The following is a 23,868-nucleotide window of genomic DNA, read 5'->3' as shown; positions in this document are numbered from 1 at the left end:
GAAATACATAGTTAGATTAGCTGCTGCTTCGAGCAAGCATGTCTCAGGGCCTAGCAGCCAGCCAGACCTGTGCTCTACATCCTGTAGGGCCACGTTTTACCTGTGAGCAATAGCCAGAGCTTAAGCTGTAGAACAAAATAGGAGCACAGGTACAATCACGGAAACATGAGGTCCATAGTTTAGATTAGCTGCTGCATAGAGCAAGCTTATATCGGGCCCTAGCATTCAGCCAGACCTTTGCTCGACCTCCATTATGGCTACCTTTTCTATGTGAGCAATAGCCAAAACATAGAATGCAGAACAAAAATAGCGCAATACATATTATGGATTATCTGATGTTTATAGCAAGTATATATCAGAGCCTAGCAGCCCCCCCAGCCCAGTGATCCATATTCAATAGGGCTACTGGTGTCCTATTTGTAAATGGCTTGTGCTTTCAGGCAGGAAACAATCATAACCAGGCACAGTGCAGATAAGCATATGAATATATAGCATGCAAGCAGTTAGTTAGACTTTAGTACACTGCAGAACAGCATATGGACACACTCCTTACCTGCTGCTCATTATGCAAGGCTGGAAGCAGACCCTTTAATGTCACAAATTCCAGGACACTCTATTGTTAACAGGAAAACAGGCCTCACAAGTTTACTGACAACAGCAGGACTTACCTGAGGCTGCAGCTTCCTCGCTTGCTGAGTTAGAGAGTGGGCGGAGCCATCTCCACTTGCTTTAGCTGGACCTGATTATACTCAGCTGGTGTCTGCACTCAGTGGGGGGTTGATTATACTCAGCTGGTGTCTGTATAGGCAGGGAACCCAAAGCAACTGCGTAGGTTATACTGAGGCAAATTGGTTAATTAGTGTTGGTGCTTCCTGCACAGGCCCAAGTTTGCTATAATATGAAGCCTATAGCGAAACTTTTTTATATTTTTTATTTTTTTTATTATTATTTTAACTACCTCCACCTTAGGAAAGTCTGTTGAGGGAGGCAGTTGGCCATGACCTGCCCCCATTAAAACAAAAATAAAACAAAGGTAACAGGGGGCAGTAAGGTTCAGGCCCCTAACTAATTAGCCTAAATTAACTGCCACCTCCCTCGCCCATTCGTAAAAATGGGGTGTAGGGGCCACATACACCAGTGCCGCCTGAGGCCCTCTGGGCAGGTCGGGAGGGCACACGAATGGGGGACAAGCACCTGCCACCCAATGCTCTTGATAGCAATACAGGAAGGCAACTGAAATACAGGCAGACAAGGAGTAGCAAACATTGCACCTCAGTGCCTTACCTGATTCAAAAGCTGAAGTTCAGAAGACTCCAGGTCTGAGGTAGTGTGCTGGGGGGAAAAAAGGTCCCATGGACCAAAACCCCTGTCCCTAGGACGCCTTCCGGGCAGGCCTAATGCTTTCCTAGGCATAAAAAGAGAAAAACAAAAATTTGCTTCTAATGATTGAGGCCTTTGTTCAGAGAACAAAGCCAAGAGCATAAGAGAAGGAAAAAAAAGACGCCGGTAGGTGGGTGTGGTGGCCTTTTAAAGGCTTGGGGAGGTTCCTTCTAATTGGAGCAGGGAGGAGGGGCTATCCCATAACGTACTGACATGGAGTACGTCTAGGGAAAAAAGAGATTCCTATGATACAACAATATATTATATGTTATATTATATGTTCAGTTGAACACTAGGAGAACTATGGAAATAATGTCAGAATCTGTCACTGACAAGAGAAATAAAATCATTAAGATTTGGGAGCCTAAGATTGGGAAGAAATATGGGAGAATGCCAAAAAATCCTCCACATGTGTTATATGTGTCGATATAAAGAGAATGTATACAAAATCCTACTTAATTGGTACTACACTCCGGATAAACTCCACGCCATATACCCTACCACAACGGACAGATGTTGGAGAGGCTGCAAAGAACGAGGCACATTAGCACATCTAATGTGGTATTGTCCCATAATCGTCCCGTACTGGGAAAGGATGTCAACACTTTTAAGCAGGGTGCTTTTTCGGAACGTACCACTTGATCCTTGGATATATATACTGGGTAAACCTCTCGATGGGAATCCCAAAGTAGATCAAAGGTTAATGAACCACATACTCACAGCGGCTCGGAGACTTATATGTTCAAAGTGGAAACAAAGATTAGCCCCTACTATGACTGAAGTGCAAGATAAAGTGGAAGACATACGTAGAATGGAATATATGTCAGCCATACATAATCACAGCAAATCGGCTTACGATAAGATATGGACGAATTGGATATACCATTTTCCCAACATTCATACAACAACATAATCACTATGACCTTCCAGAATATAGGGGCCCAGAACGCCTACACAGCATGCGCAGTTTATGACTGCAGAGAATGGACACGACTACGTTCTTCGATTAGGGCCTCTTTGCACTAAGTCCTCCTTTCAATTTTTCTGCGATACTTTAGACCCACATCTCCTAATTCAATATCACTCTTTGACTGGTTCACCCAGATACAACACTCCAAACTTTGATGTAGAGTGGGCCTGCACCTTGTGAAACCTTATGACGCTGTGATATTTCATTGTATTTAGTCAATCATATCCACAACCTTGCATACTTCAGTTTCTCAACTGTATAATTTTTTCTTTTTCCTATGTGTTTTTTTTTTCTGTTTTCTTATGTTTCCTATTTTGTCTTACTTATTATTTGTGTAAAATTCATAAAACTACTTAAATAAAGAGTTATAAAAAAAAAGATTTGGGAGCCTTGGACTATCTATCAGGTCTCCATGTCAACCCACACTCCATAGGATACATAGTAAAAGGGGTCATGTGATTGATTTTTCTAACCAAATTTGTGGAAACCTATGTAAGGCTAAAGATAGGTCTGGGAACTGTGAAATATAGTATGTAACTTCTAAAATGTGTCCTTGCAACATGTACCTACGTATTTCTTTTTTTGTATATATTGGTATATTTTTCTCAATAAAAGCAGACGGATTAAAAAAAAAAAAAAATGAAAGTGTTCTAAATTAATGTAAACGTAATGTAGTGTTGCATTGCACTGGTAAAACTGGTGTGTTTGCTTTAGAAACACAACTATAGTTCATATAAACAGCTGCTTTGTAGCCATGGGGAAAGCAATTCAAGCTGGAAAAAAGAGGAAAAGGTACAGGCTACCTAGCAGATAACAGATAACCTCTGTAGTCTTACAATGGGATTCTTCAATACTTATCCGTTATCTACTGTGGACCATGTGCTTTTATGGCTACACAGCAGTTTTGTTATATGAACTATAGTTGTGTTTCTAAAGCAAACCCCCAGTCTTTCCAATAGTCCAATAACCGGCCAGGTGGACCCCTAAATGCTGTTACTGTACATGCAGTGATGGTAAATAAAAGCAGCTTTTAACAAATGGAGATGTGCATGGTTCCTAAATTAATAGCAAATTAGGGTACCACACCAAATATATCTAAATCAAACCAGAAAAAAAAAAGGGAGGATCTCACAGTTTACCCCTATTTTGTGCATAGGCTGTGAGCAAGTGTCCTAATAACCACAAAACATGTTAGACCTATTTTTTCCCCCTCATGTACTAAAAAATGGTTTTATATGTTTAACTTTATTTTTTGGGGATCTCACAACCATCTTTATTTAAATGGGGGAATGCATTTTCATTTAACTGCAGATTTTGCAAATAATAACTGGTGCTGTTCAGTTCTGGGTGCCCACAGAGTGATATGTGGGTTTAATTTGTTTTTTTTGCACTCTCCAAAATTTTCCCAGAAATACTACCTGGAGCTGCTCTGTACCCACAGATGTTTAAGTCAAGTTTTAATCCATTACTCTGTTTATATACTTCTTTAACATGAGAAAACCCTACCTTCCAGCATCTGCACAATTGGATTCTACGGTCCTTGAGGCACCAGATACAGAAAAAACCCCAGGTTTCAATTGTTGTGCAATTCTATGGGTCAGTTAAGCCCAGAATGTATTCACCACAAGCACCTGCATCACCTTTTGCCTGAGGGGTGCATAGTGCAATTATTTTGTGCATGGGGGGGGGATGGGAAGAAGAGATAACAAAAGGCCACTAGTAAAGTAGCAAGCACACCAGTGAAAACAATTAACACTTCTTAATTGCAAGTCTGGCCAGTGAGGAAACAAGGAACTCCCAACATGCAATTAATATGCAATTTCCTTGAATCTTTTAATTGAGAAAATAAATCCACAGCTTAAAACCACTTAAAATGCCCCCCCCCTCCATTAAAACCCAAAATACATACCAAGTAACCTATTTAAGCAGAGAATAAAAAAAGCCAAAACAAACACAGACAAACCATTTATCTGGTTTAATTTTTCTTGAAGATAAAGTGCATTTAACATGGTTAAAGTAAAACAGGACGCTCCTTTTCCAGAAGCAAATGCAGTATACACAAATTACAAAAATGTACATTATAAACAGCCTATTAATACCTAAAAACAGTAAAAAAAAATACATTAAAATGATCATACCCATAACAAAAAAAAAAAAAAGGAGGAAAGCTATGGCTCCCATTCTAAAAGCAAACTATACAGAGTCAGGACAAATTTTAAAGCTCTGTGTGAAACAGTGCCCAACTAGGCCTTCCTAAGCCACACATTGTGTGTGTTGGGTCCAAGTAGCTTAGCTGCCAACCTGTAGTGTAGATGTATAGTAAATCAGATCAGTAAACTCAGTGGATGTGCCACTGTACTAAATCAGACAAAAGTGTGCATAGAAGCATAACCAACTTTGCCCACTTTCAACTCGAGATAGACTCAAGCAGAGGAGGAATGTCAGACTTCAAAGCATCTGCTACTGTACAAAGATTTTCCTGCTTTGTAAAGCCCTCCACGCAAAAGGGACCATGATCATAAACACACTAAACTAATGTATGGGGGGGGGGGAGAAATAACCCCGTTAGACTTTGCCCTGATTGTGTCTGGCGAAATTACTTAATGTAAAATAAAATCTAGTAGGACAGAGGAATTATTATCATAATTGCACTGCAATGCCAAAACAAGGCCCTTTACATGAAAACAGACATCATGGATACAGTACATTTATAAGAATTTTATCCGGATAACTTCTGAGCAGCATGTGGAACAGTTTCCCCTAGGGCTGTTTATATGCTGAACAGAAATGCTTCAGGATGCATCATAGCAAGGAGAAGCTGCTTCTTTCAGATAGATAGATAGATGGATGGATCACATGGTAACTAAATATGTAACAGTAATATCCTTTTCAAAAGCAGCAATGTGGTAATCCAGGACTAGTTTCTCATCCAAGCACTGCAGCACGAGGAGGAATGACACTCTCAAAAGCAGATAACACACAGGGTCACAGTGACACAACATGGGGTTCCTAAAAAGGATAATTAAAATTTGGCATTGCCCTGCTGCAGGCAGTTACAGCGTCACTGCTCCAACTTTACTAGTCTGGTAGAACCGGTTTGTAATATCAGCCATAGTGGTGAAGCCGTCAGCCAACAGGTACAGTAAAGGTTATCAGCCTTTTTTGAAAAAAAAAAAGGTTTTTGCAGACAACTGGATAATATATCCAGTATTTTCAACAGGCAAAATAAATAGCAGTTCCTATGGTGCCTGGAGGTGCTTAACATTTAGGGGATCCAGTACACACCGTCTGATCACTTTGCTGGGGTACCGGACAGTAGATGTTTGACGTCTGCCCGTAACAGTTCCTGGCATCGATATAAGAAGCAGGAGCCATTATAATGGCATGTTCTGTTGGTACTGCATAATTAATATAGGGAGGCTGCATGAAGGATGGCCCAGCTGTGCCAGGGTGCACAAACTGTGTGTTCTGGGGGCATCCCATCATAGGAAATGCTGGGGGCATGTTCATAAACAGATTTATATTCTCCGCTCCCAGGGAACAGAGATTTTGTGGGCGGGCGCCTATGGGGGGCCGAGGCACAGAAGCAGAGCTGGAACTGGAGTGTCGTGAGGTGCCCGTAGACGGCTCTGTGTCCAGTAGTCGACTCTGTATAGGGGCTGGTCCGCTTGCTTGGGTATCATCCTCAGGCTTCAGGCATTTACAGCAGCACAGGCCCACCAACGACCCGAGGATAACAAAGCTGACAAAAACACTCCCCACCAAGAGGAAGGGAAAGTAGGTGGGAACTGCAAAAAAGGAAAAAAAAACAAATAAATGTAAGTCAAAGTTAGAGGGGGGAAAAAAAAAAAAGATAAATTTTGCAACACACACACCAACTAGACTAGAGTATATCATCATTAGGAATGCAGGGGTTGCAGAACAACACTGAGGTAGAACACCCCTACTGTATACAACAGGTATACTCCTTGGAACATTGGTTGTTACACAAAGCACATCTGCAGGGTACATTCTAAAAAGGATTTGCCCACTGGGATAATGAAATGTATGGAACCCAGCAACGTGCTATGGCAGCTCCCACACCACTCTATGCACGTGCTTTGTTGAGCAGAGAAAAGGAGGTTAAATCTATAAAGTGAATCACGTCAGTTTAGGGGCCACCTTAGAAGCAGTGATGGTATCAACATGAGGACAAGCTTGTTACCTGTGGGCGGCAGTTCAATAGAGGGCACTCCGTCTCTCAACATGTCCAGATCTTCCTCGTTGGGGCACAGTCCCTGGTCTAGTCTGGACTCCACAGTCGAGCAGCAGTATTTAAGGCCGCAGGAGCCACAGCACAAAGTGGCCTCGGGTAAGTCGTATCTCTCCGGGCACTGAAAACCGGGCCGCCAGATTCCATAGGTGTCGGTCCAGCCGTGGCAATACTCCCCGTGCTGTCCGGAGCCCAGGCCCCACAGAGCGCACACAGTCAGCACGAAGATCAACTCCATTGTTTGGAAATGTATGGTGAGTACATCCTGATGTTCAATTCACTTTTATCAGCTGCTCTTTCTCACGCCCCGCCCCCTTTACTGACCTGCACGGGGGTCTGGGGGACAGATCACCTTAGAAGGGACCCGCCCACTAAGCCTGAGGTACACTATAGCCAATGCGCACTATTGAAAAAAAATATCTAATAAAATATCTAATTTCCCGCTGTTTATCACGTGACTGTGCCTTTAGCGATTATTCTGGATGATGAAGTGTCGGGATTAGCGCGTCCTAGTACTTCTTCATTTGTTGCCCCCAATTTCCTTGAAAGTGCTTTGTGTAAATCTGCTATTATTGGCAGTTATAAAAATCACACGTGACATATGGATATATTTTTAATGTAACTAAAGCCATGGAAGTCACCTAAAGCAGCCTAAGACTTAAGGTCCCTATAGACGCAAAGATTTTAGCGAAGTCTGACCAATCCTTCAAAATTATCGTGCAGTTAGTGGGATTCAAACGATCGTACATCTTACGATTTTTCGGCCGACATCTGTCAGAAAATTGATTGGCCAGGTTAAAAAATCTTTATTTGGTCCCAGTGCAATCTATCTATGTTTGCAGGGACAAGCAGGCAGCTACTCTTTGTTTTCCTGGCAAATTGGTCTTTTTAGTTGATGGACAATTCGTACGATCGTTTCGAGATAATCGTGGTCTCACACAGTGTCGGACTGGGACACCAGGGGCCCACCCAAAAACCTTTGACTAGGGGCCCACCAATTAATCTTAGACCAGGGGCCCACTCTTAGTACTATTATTCTTCCTCTCCTCACTCAACCTGTATTCTCCTAGTCTCTTTTCTTTACATACTATAATACTATTACCTGTTATTCCATCTATTTAGCCACTTTGTTCGTATAAAAATAGGGAATGACCATGAAATAGGACAAATATTTAGCTGCATGAGGGTCCACTGACACCTTGGCCCACCGGGACTTTTCCAGGTATCCCGGTGGGCCAGTCCGACACTGGTCTCACGATGACGATCGCATCTTTTAAAAATCTTTACATCTATGACCAGCTTTATGGGTAGAGTTGCCTCCTTTCTGAAAAAAAAAACACTGTCCCTCCAATACTATATATATATATATGGCAGAAAGCATATTTTTTTACTGGCCAGTCCTGATAGGTGGCAACACTACTGAGGGGTAGTTAAAGACAGCAAATTTATTTTAGGGCCCCCAACATAACCAGAGGCAGTGCTGGGCTATGGCGAATGGGCACCCCAGGCAACCCGATCCGGCCATGCGCAAAGGAGGACGCTCGTGCGTCTCCATGTAATATGATACAATAAATAAATTTTTTATAACAGCATGAATATAGAGAAAACATTTTTTGGTTTATAATAATAATAAAACAGTTCCTTGTACTTGATCCAAACTGAGATATAATTAATCCTTATTGGAAACAAAACAATCCTATTGAATTAATTTAAAGTTTAAATGAATTTTTAGTAGACTTAAAGTCGTTTTTATGTCTTTTATTGTTAAATAAGGCTACTTTTATGCCATTGCATGTCATGTTGCTCAGTAATGGCAACCAAGCATTCTAGATAATTTTTACATGCGTCCACTGATGGAACTGTATCATTGTCTATAGAAATTCTCCAGTGACCAGCCACTATGTCATAATGTTTTACTGAACATAATAAAAAAAAATTCCAAAGTAAACATAGGGTCTTGGTTTCACCCTTGACCAGCAACCATGTGTAGTGGAGAAACCATAATCACAAAATGTAGGCAGACGATAATAAGTGAAAAAGCAGCACCTTTTGACATTTTATTTAGACACAAGGAAAATGACCTAACATTTAATTTCTGAAAAAAGCACTTTCTCTTTTTACAGTTTAAAGCAGTACAAACCCTTTTTTGCCATACTCAAAGAAAATGTCATTCTAAGCAACATTTCAATGTATTTTAATTTACAATTTCATTGGTTTTGAAAGTTATTTGTAAATGTAATAGATATTGAAAGTAGTATCAGGCTTCTTGTTTATATTCTCTGCACTCCTGGCTCTGACTCCTGAAAATAATTTAGCAGAAGCAGATGATTGGAAGACCTGGTGATGAAATTACTTTTGTTACATGGTTTCAAGAGTCAGAACCAGGAAACAGAAATTGATACATAAAAATGTCTTTGAACTTCAATAACATTTACAAATACATTTGTAATGACCATTGGAAATGTGTAACAAACATTTATTAGAAAGATGCTTTGAATTACATTATGCAAAATTTTTTTTGAGGACAGGCTTCTTTAGGTCTAATCAAGTTAAACCCACACTATACAATAGACTGGTTTTAATTGATTTGGCCCTTTGTAAAAGTAATCTTCCAGGTAGTGCAATAATTAGGTGCCTAATTGGTGCTTTCTAAACAACATCATAAGGTGTGAAGGCACAGACATGTTTATTGCACAATAAATTCCTAAGGATTTGAAAGGGTAATGGGTGAAGTGTTGAATACATCACTAGAAGACTACAATTATTTCTATAAAAAATACCTTGTATAATTTATATATATAGATGTATATTACAGTATATCTATTGTATATTATAATTATACTAAAACTAACAATGTAATACAAAGAGGACTATGAAGATATGGCAGGTTGTGAACCATAAAAATACTTAAGATTCAGTAAGTTGGACAGCTCTGTTTTATACAATAAATTATAACTGAGATCTATTAACCAGAATTCTTATAGATCATTGTCTTAAATGATATTTGAAACACATGTACTTATTAAAACCCCAATACACTGTGTTGCTCTTAACTTGCATTTATTTGGAATGGTTTGGACTGGAGTCAGGTACAAATATTCATTTATTTAATAATTAAAAATGTATTTAATCCTTTGTTGATTATGCCACAATAGGGGGCACATTTACTTAGCTTGAGTGAAGGAATTGAAGAAAAAATACTTCGAATTTCGAATGTTTTTTTGGCTACTTCGACCTTCGACTTCGAATTGAACGATTCAAGCTAAAAATCGGACGACTATTCGACCATTCGATAGTCGAAGTACTGTCTCTTTAAAAAAAACTTCTACCAACTACTTTGCCACCTAAAACCTACTGAACATCAATGTTAGCCTATGGGGAAGGTCCCCATAGGCTTTCTAACAAAGTTCTGATCGAAGAAAATCATTCGATCGATGGATTAAAATCCTTAGAATCGTTCGAACGATTTTTCCTTTGATCGATCAATCGCAGGGAATGCGGTAAATCCTTCGATATTCGAAGTCAAATGATTTTACTTCGACAGTCGAATATCGAGGGTTAATTAACCCTTGATGTTTGACCATTAGTAAATGTGCCCCTAGGTGTCATTTATTGAGCAGCACAATCGCAGTTGCACCTGCATAGGAATCTCGGCGCTAACACCAGTTGGTAGCGCCAGGTCCTCTCAATGTTGTGTTTAAAGAATTGGGCACACATGTCACTCTTAAGCCAACTGGACTTGTAAAACTGTTGGCATACTTGCATCAGATTTATAGCATAATGTAAATGCAATCATTTAAATTTTGATGCATTGGCTGCAATTGCATCAGGCACAACATAATTGCATCAGATGCAGTGCACTCTTACAACCACAAAGACACTGGCATTCCTGAAAGAAAAACACTGCATTTCTTTTGCACAATTAACTTACGGTCATAAATGACCCATTATGTGTCTAACCAGTTGATCAACGGGTAACCCTCACAGCCAGCCTTACAGACCTTACTTTCTACATGAGTCATGTATTGAAGCAATTCACTTTGGTAACGACACTGTTGCTTCCCACACCTGTGTTTCAGAAGCAGGATTTTCTTTCCAACATTTAGGGTGATGGGCTTGCACCCATTTATTGTACTATACATAAGTGGGGGAAATGGTTACTATGACAAGCCAAATCATATCATGGTAAGCAAACCTAAAAAGTACAGTTGAAACATTTATAGGATGGTAAAGTATTGACACAATTAGTGTGTTCCACTAGGGATGAATGGGATTTGCAAATAGAAGTCTAATGCATTCAGTGCATTAATCCGGAAGGACCCATCAGGCTTTGCATAAACTGCCTTATTGACAATTTGTTTTTCCCATCTCTTGCAAATCAATGTGGCACCCACTGGTAAGCAATCAGCACATTTTGCACGTATTGTGATTGCAAAGCCAAAAAAAAAGTATAATGGTGACCTGTAGTGCATTGCACCATTGTTGTCCAAAACACAGACTGCAAGTAAAAGGTAATGTACACACAGACACATTATAGAAACATTATATAATAGGTTGATTTTAATTGCTTTGGACCTGTGTAATCGTTTTTTGTTTGCGGGGGAGTGAACTATTTAAATGTCTAATAGATGCTTCTATTGTATTTTTCTAAACTGCTTCATAGGGTGTGAATTTACATGCAAAGTTATGTTTATTGAACAATAAACTATTTCCCGGTTGTAGTTTTAGGCTAATGCCTCATGGGGCTAAAAATGGTCCTGCTGAAATACGCAGGCTGAGAGTCAGCCCCTAAACTGGCATCAGCCTCCTGTCCTGACGGCTCTCGGAACAAGTGCAGGCACACGTGGCTGATTTCGGGGAAGAAATGCAAACGCTTTTTCGCCAAAGAAGAACTGCTATCTTAAAGGGATACTTTCATAGGAAAACATGTTTTTTTCAAAACATATCCGTTAATAGTGTTGTTTCAACAGACTTCTGCACTGAAATCCATTTTTCAAAAGAGCAAACTTTTTTTTTTATATTTCAGCTTGAAATCCGACATGGGACTAGACTTATTGTCAGTTTTCCAGGAGCCCCCAGTCACATGACTTGTGCTCTGATAAACTTCAGTCAGTCTTTACTGCTGTACTGCAAGTTGGAGTAATATCACCCCCTCCTTTCCGTACCCCCCCCCCCTCCCACAGCAGCCTAACAACAGAACATTGGGAAAGTAACCAGATAGCAGCTCCATAACTCAAGATAAGCTGCCTGGTAGATTGAAAACAGATCTCAATATTAAAATCCAGGTCCCCCTGTGACACATTCAGTTACATTGAGTAGGAGAAACAACAGCCTGCCAGAAAGCAGTTCCATCCTAAAGTGCTGGCTCTTTCTGAAAGCACATGACCAGGCAAAATGACCTAAGATGGCTGCCTGTACACCAATATTACAACTAAAAAAATACACTTATTGGTTCAGGAATGAAGTTTTATATGGTAGAGTGAATTATTTGCAGTGTAAACAGTGTAATTTAAAAACTGTACCATAAAAATCATGACAGAATCCCTTTTAGACACGAAAATCCTCAAATGTACATTTTCATATATATCTATATCGCCAGCAAGTTATGCAGCGCTTTACATGAATTTATAACAAGCAGGGGTCATACAATAATGTAACAAACAAGAGTTACAGAATAAAAAGAGGATCACAGGACCCTGCTCACAAGAGTTTATAATCTGCCTGGCCTAGCACTAGCCTCAAGGTATGAACCCATAAGTTTTATTAAATTTTCCACAAATCATAGTTCTAGTTATTCCACACCAAGGCATTTATTACTGGCCATTATTTTAATGCCTCGCTGCAAATCAGTGCCCACAGAAAGGGAAACCTGCATTATAAAATATAGTTCTTGATCTTAGGTACAAAGACACAGGGAAGCATTTTGTTCATGTGTTGTAGAACTTTTTTCATTCACTGAAATCGACCATTTAAAGTGATCATTTTACTGAGGTCTGTAGTAAAAGTGATAACGTTTGAACAAAGCATCTGCCAGATAAGCAATTAAGTTTTGTTTTTTTTACAAGAATAGAGAAAATATAAAGTTAAAGAAATATGAAGTTTTGGCATTTTTAGGGTAGAATGGCTTCACAATGAAGCATAGAATGGGAAGTATTTACTGCCCTATTGCTTTTTCCCCAATGTTTATACGGTAGGTTGTACTGTGTGTATGAACTATAATTCTGATAGCAGACCATCATCTAGTAACAATACACAGAACTTTCTTTGTGATCTCATGTAAACAACTGGTTGTCGATTGGAGACAGCCAGTTTGAGCCCACAGGTGTACTGATCAGCAGGGTCTTGTTTTCAATTTAAGCATGCACTTCACAGTATTCAGAGGCCCAAACAGAACCCACACCAGCCCAATAAATAGTGACTGTCTATGTGGCATCTTACAGCATCCCCTTTGTATTTGCCAGAATGCAAAGGTGCCAGTCTGGGCCTGGTAAGCCTCGGCTTAGGGGGTAGAGTTATGGTGTTACCCCTCTTCAATCTGATCGTCATCAACTGGATAGGCGTGAGCATGGTGGAGGGTGGGCATATTTAGGGCAGTGCTGTGCTTATCAAAGTCAGAATGCCAAAAACTCGAAAAAAAAAAAGTGTTTTTTTAACTAAAAAAACTGAATTTTTAGTGGAAAATCTCAAATTTTTTTGGAATTCATTAAACCAAGAGGGTGGTAAAAGTCCAAATTAAAAAGTACTCCAACTCACGTAGAAGTCAATGGGAAGAGTCCCTTCGATTTTTCATTGAATCCAAAAAATGTGTAAGATTCAAATTTTTTCACGATTGCGTTTTTCCACGCACAGGAGATTTTTGGAAAAATGGATTGATAAATAAGGGAAAAAATCTTTGGAGATTTGGTCAGACTGTTTTACTGAAAATTATCATAAATGTTCGGATTTTAAAAAATAATCCGCCAAATGTAGTGCAGCTGATCAGTGGCCACTAGATGAGATGTGCCAAAATGAACTCAGTCCTGAGGGAGTTAATGAGATGTAACCATAACCATGCATGCCATTACAGCCAGACAATCTATTTAACTAAACACAGTTACGCAAACTAGGGTCAGTTCATTAATTCAATAATTAGCTTGTGAAATTTAACAAGCCTAAGATTATTACTGGCAGCTCTGTAATTATTTATCTGCAGCCTATCAATCAAAATGTCATTATTTTACTACATGGGTGAGTAACAAAATGGGAAAATTATAGCCAGTTGTTTCCAATCTTCCAATTTCTGAGACATAGCCAAATGGTAGCACAATATTCCCACTGAAATCTGGGCCAAGCAGGGTCTTTAAAGGGATACTGTCATGGGAAAACATGTTTTTTTTCAAAACGCATCAGTTAACAGTGCTGCTCCAGCAGACTTCTGCTCTGAAATCCAATTCTCAAAAGAGCAAACGGATTTTTTATATTCAATTTTGAAATCTGACATGGGGCTAGACATATTGTCAGTTTCCCAGCTGCTCCCAGTCATGTGACTTGTGCCTGCACTTTAGGAAGGAACTACTTTCTGGCAGGCTGTTATCTCTTCTACTAAATGTAACTGAATCAGTCTGAGTGGGACTTGGCTTTTACTATTGAGTGTTATTCTTAGATATACCAAGGAGCTGTTATTTTGTGTTAGGGAGCTGCTATCTGGTTACCTTCCCATTGCTCTTTTGTTAGGCTGCGGGGGGGGGTGGGGGGGTGGTATCACTCCAAATTGCAGTACAGCAATAAAGAGTGACTGAAGTTTATCAGAGCACAAGTCAAATGACTGGGTGCAGCTGGGAAACTGACAATTTTCCCATGTCAGTATCCCTTTAAATAGGGTGCCCTTAACACTGTGTGTCCTTGCTACTTTGAAGTAAATGTGATCCAAGCTTTGGGCACACAACATTCTATGCCCCTCTCTATGCCTTATGAATAGTAATAGTGAGGCGGAGAGCAGCAGTTGTACTGAAATCAATGAGTTTAGTTTAGTGTAAAAATAAAAACTGGGTAAATAGATAGGCTGTGCAAAATAAAACATGTTTCTAATATAGTTAGTTAGCCAAAAATTTAATCTATAAAGGCTGAAGTGACTGGATGTCTAAAATAATAGCCAGAACACTACTTCCTGCTTTTCAGCTCTCTAAAGCTCCCCATAGACGCGACGATTCTTCTTGCCGAACGACCAATTTTAGGGAAGCCCGACCAATCCTTCGAAATTATCGTGCGGTTAGTGGGATTCAAATGATCGTACATCTTACGATTTTTCAGCCGACATCTGTCAGGAAATTGATCGGCCAGATCAAAAAATCTTTGTCGGTCCCAGTGCAATCTATCTATGTTTGCAGGGCCCAGCAGGCAGCTCCCCTTTGTTTTCCTGGCAAATTGGTCTTTTTAGTTGATGGTAAATTCATACGATTATACGATCGTTCTGAGAAGATCGTGGTCTCACGATCAGGATCTGATCTTTTAAAAATCTCAACATCTATGGCCAGCTTTACTCTGAGTTAGTCAGCAACTTGAGTTTGCAATTCATCCTAAGCATACATCTCAGATTCAAAAACAAACAGGTATAGCCCATGTGGTCCCCTCTCAAGTCTCTGATTGGTTACTGCCTGGTAACCAATCAGTGAAAACCAAGAGAGCTGAAAAGCAGGAAGTAGTGTTCTGGCTATTATATTAGACATCCAGACACTCCAGGCTTTGTACATTACATTTTTGTTTTTATTTTTACACTGAAAAATTTCTTTAAAAGTACAATTTGCACCAGTGGCATAACTACTGGGGATGCTGGCACCTGGGCCACTGAACGGGAGAGCATGAATAAAGGCCGATGTGTAATGGCTCATAAAGATTAAAAAAATAATTTAGAGCCATCCTTTACAGATGCAATAATTATAAATAGCAGATCATATATTTCCTGCAACTATTAGTAGATTTTGGAAGTTCTGATGTACAGCTATAACAGTAAATAATGTATATCTTAATCCATCTTCCTTTCATAACTGTTAAAATTTAACAAGGTTAAGACACATTATTGCATGGACTGATTCCACCAGGATATGCCCTTCCTATACCATTTTTGTGGTTGTTTTTTTCTTAACTCCCTGGAATTTAAATAAATACATTCACTGCAGATTTTCTGCTTTATTTTAATCTTAGGTAAAGGGTCATATTTAATTCAGCTCACATAAAGATGAAGCTTGATCAGGTTCAACTTAATTGCTATCAATAAATTCATTTATCCCATGCTAATGGGACCTGAAAATAATAAAGGGAGGCAAGGTCATTTTTGCTGTGTAATTGTATTTAATACCATATTGAATAATTGAATAGATTTCTGGAACTCAGCACAGCTCAGCAGAAAGTGTACCACGACGCCTGATTCAGTGCTGGGGAGACTAAATGCCTGCAAACTATAACTAAGAAATACTGATATATTCATATTGGAGAATAGGATCTTTTATTGAAGATGCTTGTTTAATCATTTTTGTCATAAATGTCAGATTTATTTTATAAAGAAAAAGAAGTTATTGTACACTGACATCTCACTAAACCTAAAGTAATTCGATTTTTAGGTTTTTAATTATAAAATTGTATCCCTTTGCAGTAATTTGTAGATCGTTTACAAAGCCATTAGAAGCACTGAGCTTAATAATGATCTCCTGTAATAGTATAGTTAAGCTGTAATGTCAGCAACCCTTGAAGCCTTAAGGTGGCCATACACGGGCCGATAAAAGCTGCCGACAGACCGTGTCGGCAGCTTATTGGCCCGTGTATGGGGGCCCCCGACGGGCTTCCCCGATCGAGATCTGGCCGAAAGTCGGCCAGATCTCGATCGGATGGGATTAAAAATCCCGTCGGATCGCGGCCGCATCTGTTCGTTGATGCGGTCCCGCGATCCGACCGCCCGTTTGGTGAACGCTAGGATCCGATCGTTGGGCCCTAGGGCCCACGATCGGATCAGCCCGATATTGCCCACCTCAAGGTGGGCATATCGGAGGGAGATCCGCTCGTTTGGCGACATCGCCAAACGAGCGGATCTATCCGTGTATGGCCACCTTTAGGCTGTTGAGAGGCTGTATGTGCTAGCATGATTACGCAGTAGCATTACTATCTGGCATTGCTTTGGCTGTTGGGTTAAATTTTGAGTAGAACACTGTCTGTATGGAGTTTGTATGTTCTATCCATAGTGTGCAAGATTCTGTCTGGCACTCTGGTTTCCTCTCACACTTCAAAACACTATAAGAAAACATTTTTATAGTGTTTTGAAGTGTGAGAGGAAACCAGAGTGCCAGACAGAATTTGGCTCCCATTAAAACTCACACAAAGTAATAAAACAAGGTAACAGAATATTGGAAGTAGATAGAGCCAGGGCCAATACTATGGGTAGGAATAAATGTTGGGGCACACATTGCTCGGGAACATTAAGCATCTACCTCTTTTGCCTGCATAACCTTAGTATGGGCCCAGTCAGCTGAACAGTGGCGTAACTACCCCACTCAAGGACCCTTGTCAAAGAATCTGCAGCGGGACCTGGTGGCCACCCCTAAGCTAGCGGGTCCTTGTGACTGCCCCCCCCACAAGCACTGGGGATTAGGTGCTTTAGGAGATTTACAGTGGAATGTAATTAAAGTCGCAAAGAACAAATAATTCGCGCCAATAAGACTAAAATTCCACATCTCGCAATACAATTTGTTCCTTAAACTGTTATTGCATTGCAAATTTTAATTGCGCATTGCGAATTTTAATTGCGCATTGCGAATTTTAATTGCGCACTCTTAAGAAGTGCTTGAAGGTGTCGTAATCTTTTGGAGCAAACATAATGACTTTTTCATTAAGAAGTTTTACTACATTGATTGCGCATTGGCGCAAACTATAAAATTCGCAAATGGTCTTCCTGTCGGAAGTGGTCGCTAAACAGTTTCCGGGCTCGCAAAAGCGATATTAAATTCACGCAAAGCAAAATTTGTTCACGCAAAAGCATAACTTTTCGCATTGCGATTAGTATTTCCGTATTTAGTATTTCCGTTAGTGACTTTTATTACATTCACCCGTTAAAGAGCTGCGTGCCCTTAGTTCTGAAAAAATGAGAATGTGGCCTTTGTGGCCTTCCCACAATTTCAGGCCTGCTGGTGCGTACAGCAGCAGCAGCCCACCACCCATATATGGCCACCTGCCCGCTTGCTACCCAGTTCCCCACCAGCTTGCAACACCTGTATACTCAAAAGTGTCTGGGAGTGGGGGATACCAGCAAATCGAGTTCTACAACTACAGAAGAAGCAGACCCCCCTCCCCAGCCGTCCCCGTGACAGTGGGGTCTGCCTTATCTATAGTTATGCCACTGTGTCGGAAGGAGTGGGGTCATGATGGTGACAATCAGGGTATTTAAAAGTCCTCCAATGTCATCTCACTGGAAACAGGGGCCATTGAGGACATAGACTTGCATAGAGCATTATGTACAACAGGTGGTCCAGGAGATAGGCACTATTGAAAACCACATGCAGGTCATATAAACAATGTAGAAAAAGTATTTATTAAAAAAAAAAGCCTTGGTGCTCTTAGGAGTATTCCCTGGGACAGTGTCTCAAGTAATCAGTAGTCTTTCTTGTCCTTTGTTCACAGGCTACATGAAATGATGGAAATTACACTTATTTAAAGGCAGCACAGCCAACAGAGCGTCATTTCAAAAAATACAAGTAAAGCTTCTTAAAGAGAATAACAAAATAGTGGGAGAGTTTATTTAAGGTTTTAAGAGAGCAGAATAATCCAGAAAAAAATTCAGATGGGAGGTACATTAAATATTCACTGTTAATACATAATATCCTTTTGGTTTGTATTGTGTTGATTTCATAAAAGCAGGGGCGCCATCAGGGGGGCACAGGGGGTACTGCTGTACCGGGCCTATAGAGGGGCCTGGCTGAGCTTCAATTTTCAAAATGATTTTTAAAAAACATTTATAGGGGGCTTGGCACCAATGTTTTTTTTTAATTTATAGGGGGCCCTGGTCACCAGTTATTTTCTTTAACTTGTAGGGGGTCCCTGACCACCAATTATGGGGGGGCCCTGGCGCCATTGGTTTTTTTTTTAACTCATAAGGGGGCCCTGACCATCAGTGGCTTTTTATAACTTGTGTGTGTGTGTGTGTGTGGGGGGGGGTTACCATTTTTAGCGCTGATGTCTGCTTGGTCTGGGGTGGGCATGGTCCAGGGGGCCATATTGTCACAATCTGTCAATTTAAATATATTGCATTATATGAAAAACAATCATAGTTTGTTTAAAGAGGTTGTTCACCTTTGAGATACCTTTTAGTATGATGTAGAGATGGGTATTCTGAGACAATTTGTAATTGGTTTTTATTTTTTATTATTTTTGATTTTCGAGTTATTTAGCTTTGTATTCAGCAGCTCTCCAGGCTCTCCAGTTTGTGGTTGCTAGGGTCCAAATTACCCTAGCAACCATGCATTGATTTGGAATATGAATAGGAGAGGCCTGAATAGAAAGATGAATAATAAAAAGTAGCAATAACTAAACATTTGTAGCATTTGTTTTTAGAAGGGGTCAGCGACGCCTGTTTGAAAACTTGCTTAGAATTGGCCATTCTATACCATACTAAAAGTTTACCTTCACATACATTATAGCTTAAAGTCAAAAGATAGCAGTACTCCCATCTTCTAAAGATAAAACCACCTTTATTATTTCATACAGCAACTCCAGCAACATTTTGGATCATCCAGCTCCTTTCTCAAGCTGACAAAGTATCAATTGCAGATAATTACAACTTCCTTAAATATCCTAATAACACATTGCCTCCTAGTGGTACAAGTATAGAACTATACATATGTAAAATACATAGTACAGGGTTCCATCAGCAATCATAGCAACAACATAGCAACAGCTAATATAACATAAATTCAAATGTCGACATTTTTTAACATTTTTCATGCATATAGTGTTACATATTGCAAGACTTATGTATACATTTTCTTAATTTTTTCCCTGCATCATTAAAATGGCTTGCAATCAGACATTATTTAACATTTCTCCTGATGTCAGATTTATGCTCACCTATTATATCTTTCAACTATCAACTAGTTGTCTGACCTTTATATAAAAGCCCACACAGGCACTTTATATAATAAAGTACAAATGATGAAAAACAAGTGTGATATCCCTTTATTTTAATGCCAGTGCTGTTATGTGGATGATATACTATATCCCCATTCATACAACTGTTACAGTGTCTACATGATAAGCAGGGAAAGGTGCAATTTTTTTGGCCATATAGTGTCTCCTGATGTAACGATCTCCCCAACCTTAACCAACTTATCCCTTAATGATAGAGCCCCTTTGTATGAAATTAATAAGGACTGAAATACTAGCACATCATGAAGTTCTACCCTCGGTATATTCCAATGTTTGCAGATCACCTTCTCAATTTCTCTGGATAGGTTATTGTAACAAAAGATAATCTATGTACCGGTTTCTTATTTTTCATGTTGCCCTTATTATGTGACGTTAATTCCCCTTTACATTCATCTAATAATTTCTTTGGATATCCTCTGTTTATAAATTTCATCTGTGGATTAGGTAGGGGCAGTGATAGTAATGGATAAAGCATTTTATATTAATGGAATTAATGATGGAATTAATGATGTTAATATATGTGAATTCTTATGTACCATTGGCAACTGATCCCCTCCCTAATATCCAGAAAGTTACTGTAAGGGCAGAGACATACGATTAGATTCGGGGAGATTAGTCGCTGGGCGACAAATCTTCACTTCTTCAGGGTGACTAATCTTCCTGAACTGCCTTCCACCGGCTAGAATGTACATTGCCGGCGGGCCGGCACTCGGATCGATTTGTTTTCTGAAGTCGCCCGAAGTTGCCTCACAAGGAAACTTCGGACGACTTCGGAAAACAAAGCACTTCAAGTGATAATCAATCTAGCCGGCCGGAAGGCAGTTCTGGGATATTAGTCGCACCGAAGAACAGTTTTTTCGCCGGGGAACTAATCTCCCCGAATCTGACTGAGTGTCTCTGCCCTAAGGTGACTGATTTTAAATTGGCAATTTTCTAGAACATAAGAATCCTGTACTGTACACTTTGCCAAAAATACACAAAAATATTGTGGCAGGTGTACAATCCATATTTAATCCTATCGCTGTGTTCCTTGATAAGGTTTTGCATCCTTAATACAGAGATTGTTTAATCTGGATATCACACAATTTTTGAATACATTTTTTAAAGACAATTGATAATGTACAGGAAAATGTTTATTTGGTCACATTTGATATCAAAAGCTTGTATACAAACATACCCTACAAAGGTGGAATTGAGGCAGTAGAATGAATGGGGACCCTTGCTGGGATGGTGTTCAAAAATGTTTTTTTTGTTGGTTTATTAAAAATGATTCTTTAAAAATATCATTTTTTTATTTCAGGATACGTTTTATGAACAGCGATGGGGCCGAATGTGGCTTTGAAGAAAAATTTGTGTACACGAATAATCCTTTCATACATTACTGTAGACATTGGGTTTGCTACATAGATGATATATTCATGCTGTGGGAGGGACCACATTCAACCTTGGTTGGTTTCCTGAGTGAGTTAAATGAGTAGTTACCTGCTTTTAAATTTACCATGCAATATGATTTGCTGCGGACAGGGCCGGAACTAGGGGTAGGCAGAAGAGGCAGCTGCCTAGGGTGCAACAATTGGGGGGCATGGGCAGCTGCCTCTTCTTCCTACGCCTAGACCAGACTCATCTGCTCATCAGACAGAACTTGCCCTAGAGAACAGCGTGTGCACTGTCGCCATGCATGCGCGTAAGCGCACAACTTCACCGCGCATGCACATAAACGCATGACGTCACCGCACAATAGTCGGGGGAAGTTGGGATGATCTGGGTAGCCTTGGGGTAGCCTTGGGTGCCCAGCTGGCCTGGTCCGCCTCTGGCTGTGGATCAATTTTCTTGATGTATTGATCTATAAATCTGATGGTAGATTGGAGACAGATTTATATATCAAACCAACTGATAAAAATACCCTGTTCTTGCACTCTTCTTTTTATCCAGTACATATCAAAAAAATCAGTACCAAAATCACAGTTTTCTAGGGTAGATAGAATAGTATCAGAGAAGACAATTTTGTCTCAAAGACTGGATGAGATGGAGATGAAATTTTAACCAGAGGATATCCAAATAAATTATTAGATAAATGTAAAGGGGAAGTAATGTCACATAAAAAGGGCAACATGAAATATTAGAAACAGGTAGATATATTGTCTTTGGGACTAATTACAATAATCTATCCAGAGAAATTGAGAAGGTGAGCCGCAAGCATTGGAATATACTGAGGGTAGAACTTCCTGATGTGCCAGCATTTCAGAAGCCCACATTATTTTCATATAAAAGGGCTGCATCATTAAGAGATAAGTTGGTTAAGGTGAATATAGGTCCGGGGAGTTTGTTACATCAGGAGACACCATGTGGCCAAAAAGTACCTTTCCCTGCTTTTAGATTGACCTATACTAGATATAAGTCTGAATGCAAGCCATTTTAACCTTTTCCCTGCCAAGCACGTAGATGCTCTGACTGCCAAGCACGTAGTACCTACGTGCTGCGCAGTTCAGGGTCCCTCGCTGCACTGGCGGCTTTAGCCGCCGTGCAGGCGAGTCTGCGGCATCCCCAACCCCTTAGGCAACAAGCTAAGGGGGTTCCCACATCGGTCCTGCGACGCGATCATCGCAGGGCCCGACTTCAGGCTCTTACCTAAATGCAGAGTCGCAGGCAAGTCACAGGCCTCGTGGGACACGATCCAGCGCCGCCCACTCACTTCCTGTGACCGATCCTGGGCCCTCCAATGCTGCCAAGGACTCCCCAGCCACAGAAACGGTAAGTTGCGTTTCTTAACTGATTTACACACATTTACACACTTACATGTATGTACACACACACTACACATGTAACTAAAGGTAGGTGTTTGTTTTTTTTGCTTTTCTGGATTTTTTTTATCTTTTGTACAATTACATACTTTTGCACATATTTACACACTTACATACACATATAGACACATTTACATACTTTTTAGAGCTGTACACACACAAGCACACACATATATATTTTTACATTTTTTTAAATTTTTTTTAGTTCTTCATTTTATCAGTTTTCCACTTGTTATTTCGCTAAAAACTGTTTATTTCACAGCGTGACTATTGGATCAAGCATTCTGACCACTAGCCACACTGTCGGATCAGTTATTTTGTTATGTCATTGATTTGCCTAATTGTTTTTTATTTTGTATGATTTTATGCTTGCATTGTTATTTGCATTGTTGTTTTTTCTAGTGTCATTTGTACTTTGATCAATTGGAGTACAAACAATTTTTATCAATTTTGGATTCGCCACAATGTGTACTTTACAAAAATATATGGTTTTGGGGGGTCTTTCTGCTGTTAGAGGGTCTTGGGCACATAATATTCAGTCCAGGGTCTATTTTGACAGAAGGTGAATCGGCAGCTGAGAAAATTCATATGCACTATTTTTATTTGGGGTCCGCACGTGCCAGATGCTTTGGTATATCTATGCATATTGGGCATCAAACTGTTCCGTAGACTCTTGGCGTCAATATTTAGGGTGTTTTACAATTGTATGTAAGAAATTAGGTGAGATAAATGCGGCCAATTGCAATATTTTTAGAAAATTTTCAGAAATGTCAAAAATCGCTGCTTTTAGCATTGCTTTGCAGTATGGTAGTTTGGTGTAGAAAGACATAATTACCTATTTTGGATTCGGCAGAATGTGTACTTTCCAAAAATATATGGTTTTGGGGGGTATTTGTGCTGTTAGGGGGTCTTGTGGCTCAATACGCAGTCACTGGTCTATTTTCACAGAAGGCGAAAAGACAGCAGAGAAAATTCAAATACACTCATTTGTCCAAAAATATATGGTTTTCTGGGGTGAACATACATTTCTGTACTTTTACCCCTTGAAAAATGCTATAAATGTGCTGATTTTGCAGAATTACAGAACTGATATGGGGTCTCTTCGTTCTGGGGCCCCTATACGCCACATACTTAGGTGTACCTATGCATATTGGGCATCAAACTGTTCAGTGGACCCCGGTCTTTCAGATTTAGTGTGTTTTATCTTGGTATGTAATGTTATGTGTGCGATACGATGCTTCAGATTTGGAGTATTGAGGTGATTTTCGGGAATGTCATAAAAATGTCCAAATTTAGGAAAG

General features: G+C 39.8%; 1 protein-coding gene across 1 annotated transcript; it reads right to left on the bottom strand.

The window, feature by feature from the left end:
* Positions 1-4,310: 4,310 nt before the first annotated feature.
* On the bottom strand, positions 4,311-6,889 carry LOC108700085 (protein shisa-1-like). Its single transcript, XM_018232953.2, has 2 exons — positions 6,555-6,889; positions 4,311-6,138 (listed from the first exon to the last, which is right to left on the bottom strand). Exons 1-2 carry the CDS (start codon positions 6,838-6,840, stop codon positions 5,609-5,611), a joined length of 816 nt encoding a protein of 271 aa, XP_018088442.1. The 5' UTR covers positions 6,841-6,889; the 3' UTR covers positions 4,311-5,608.
* Positions 6,890-23,868: the final 16,979 nt, after the last annotated feature.

The sequence above is a fragment of the Xenopus laevis genome, chromosome 8S (genome assembly GCF_017654675.1).
Source record: "Xenopus laevis strain J_2021 chromosome 8S, Xenopus_laevis_v10.1, whole genome shotgun sequence".
NCBI lineage: Eukaryota > Metazoa > Chordata > Amphibia > Anura > Pipidae > Xenopus > Xenopus laevis.
Note: the sequence above shows the minus strand (reverse complement) of the source record. Positions and strands in the feature narration are given on the sequence as shown.

Coding starts and splice junctions, on each gene's coding strand:
- LOC108700085 (XM_018232953.2), bottom strand. CDS start 6,840: ATGGAGTTGATCTTCGTGCTGACTGTGTGCGCTCTGTGGGGCCTGGGC. Junction 6,139..6,554: donor TATTGAACTGCCGCCCACAG/GTAACAAGCTTG, acceptor CCTTTTTTGCAG/TTCCCACCTACTTTCCCTTC.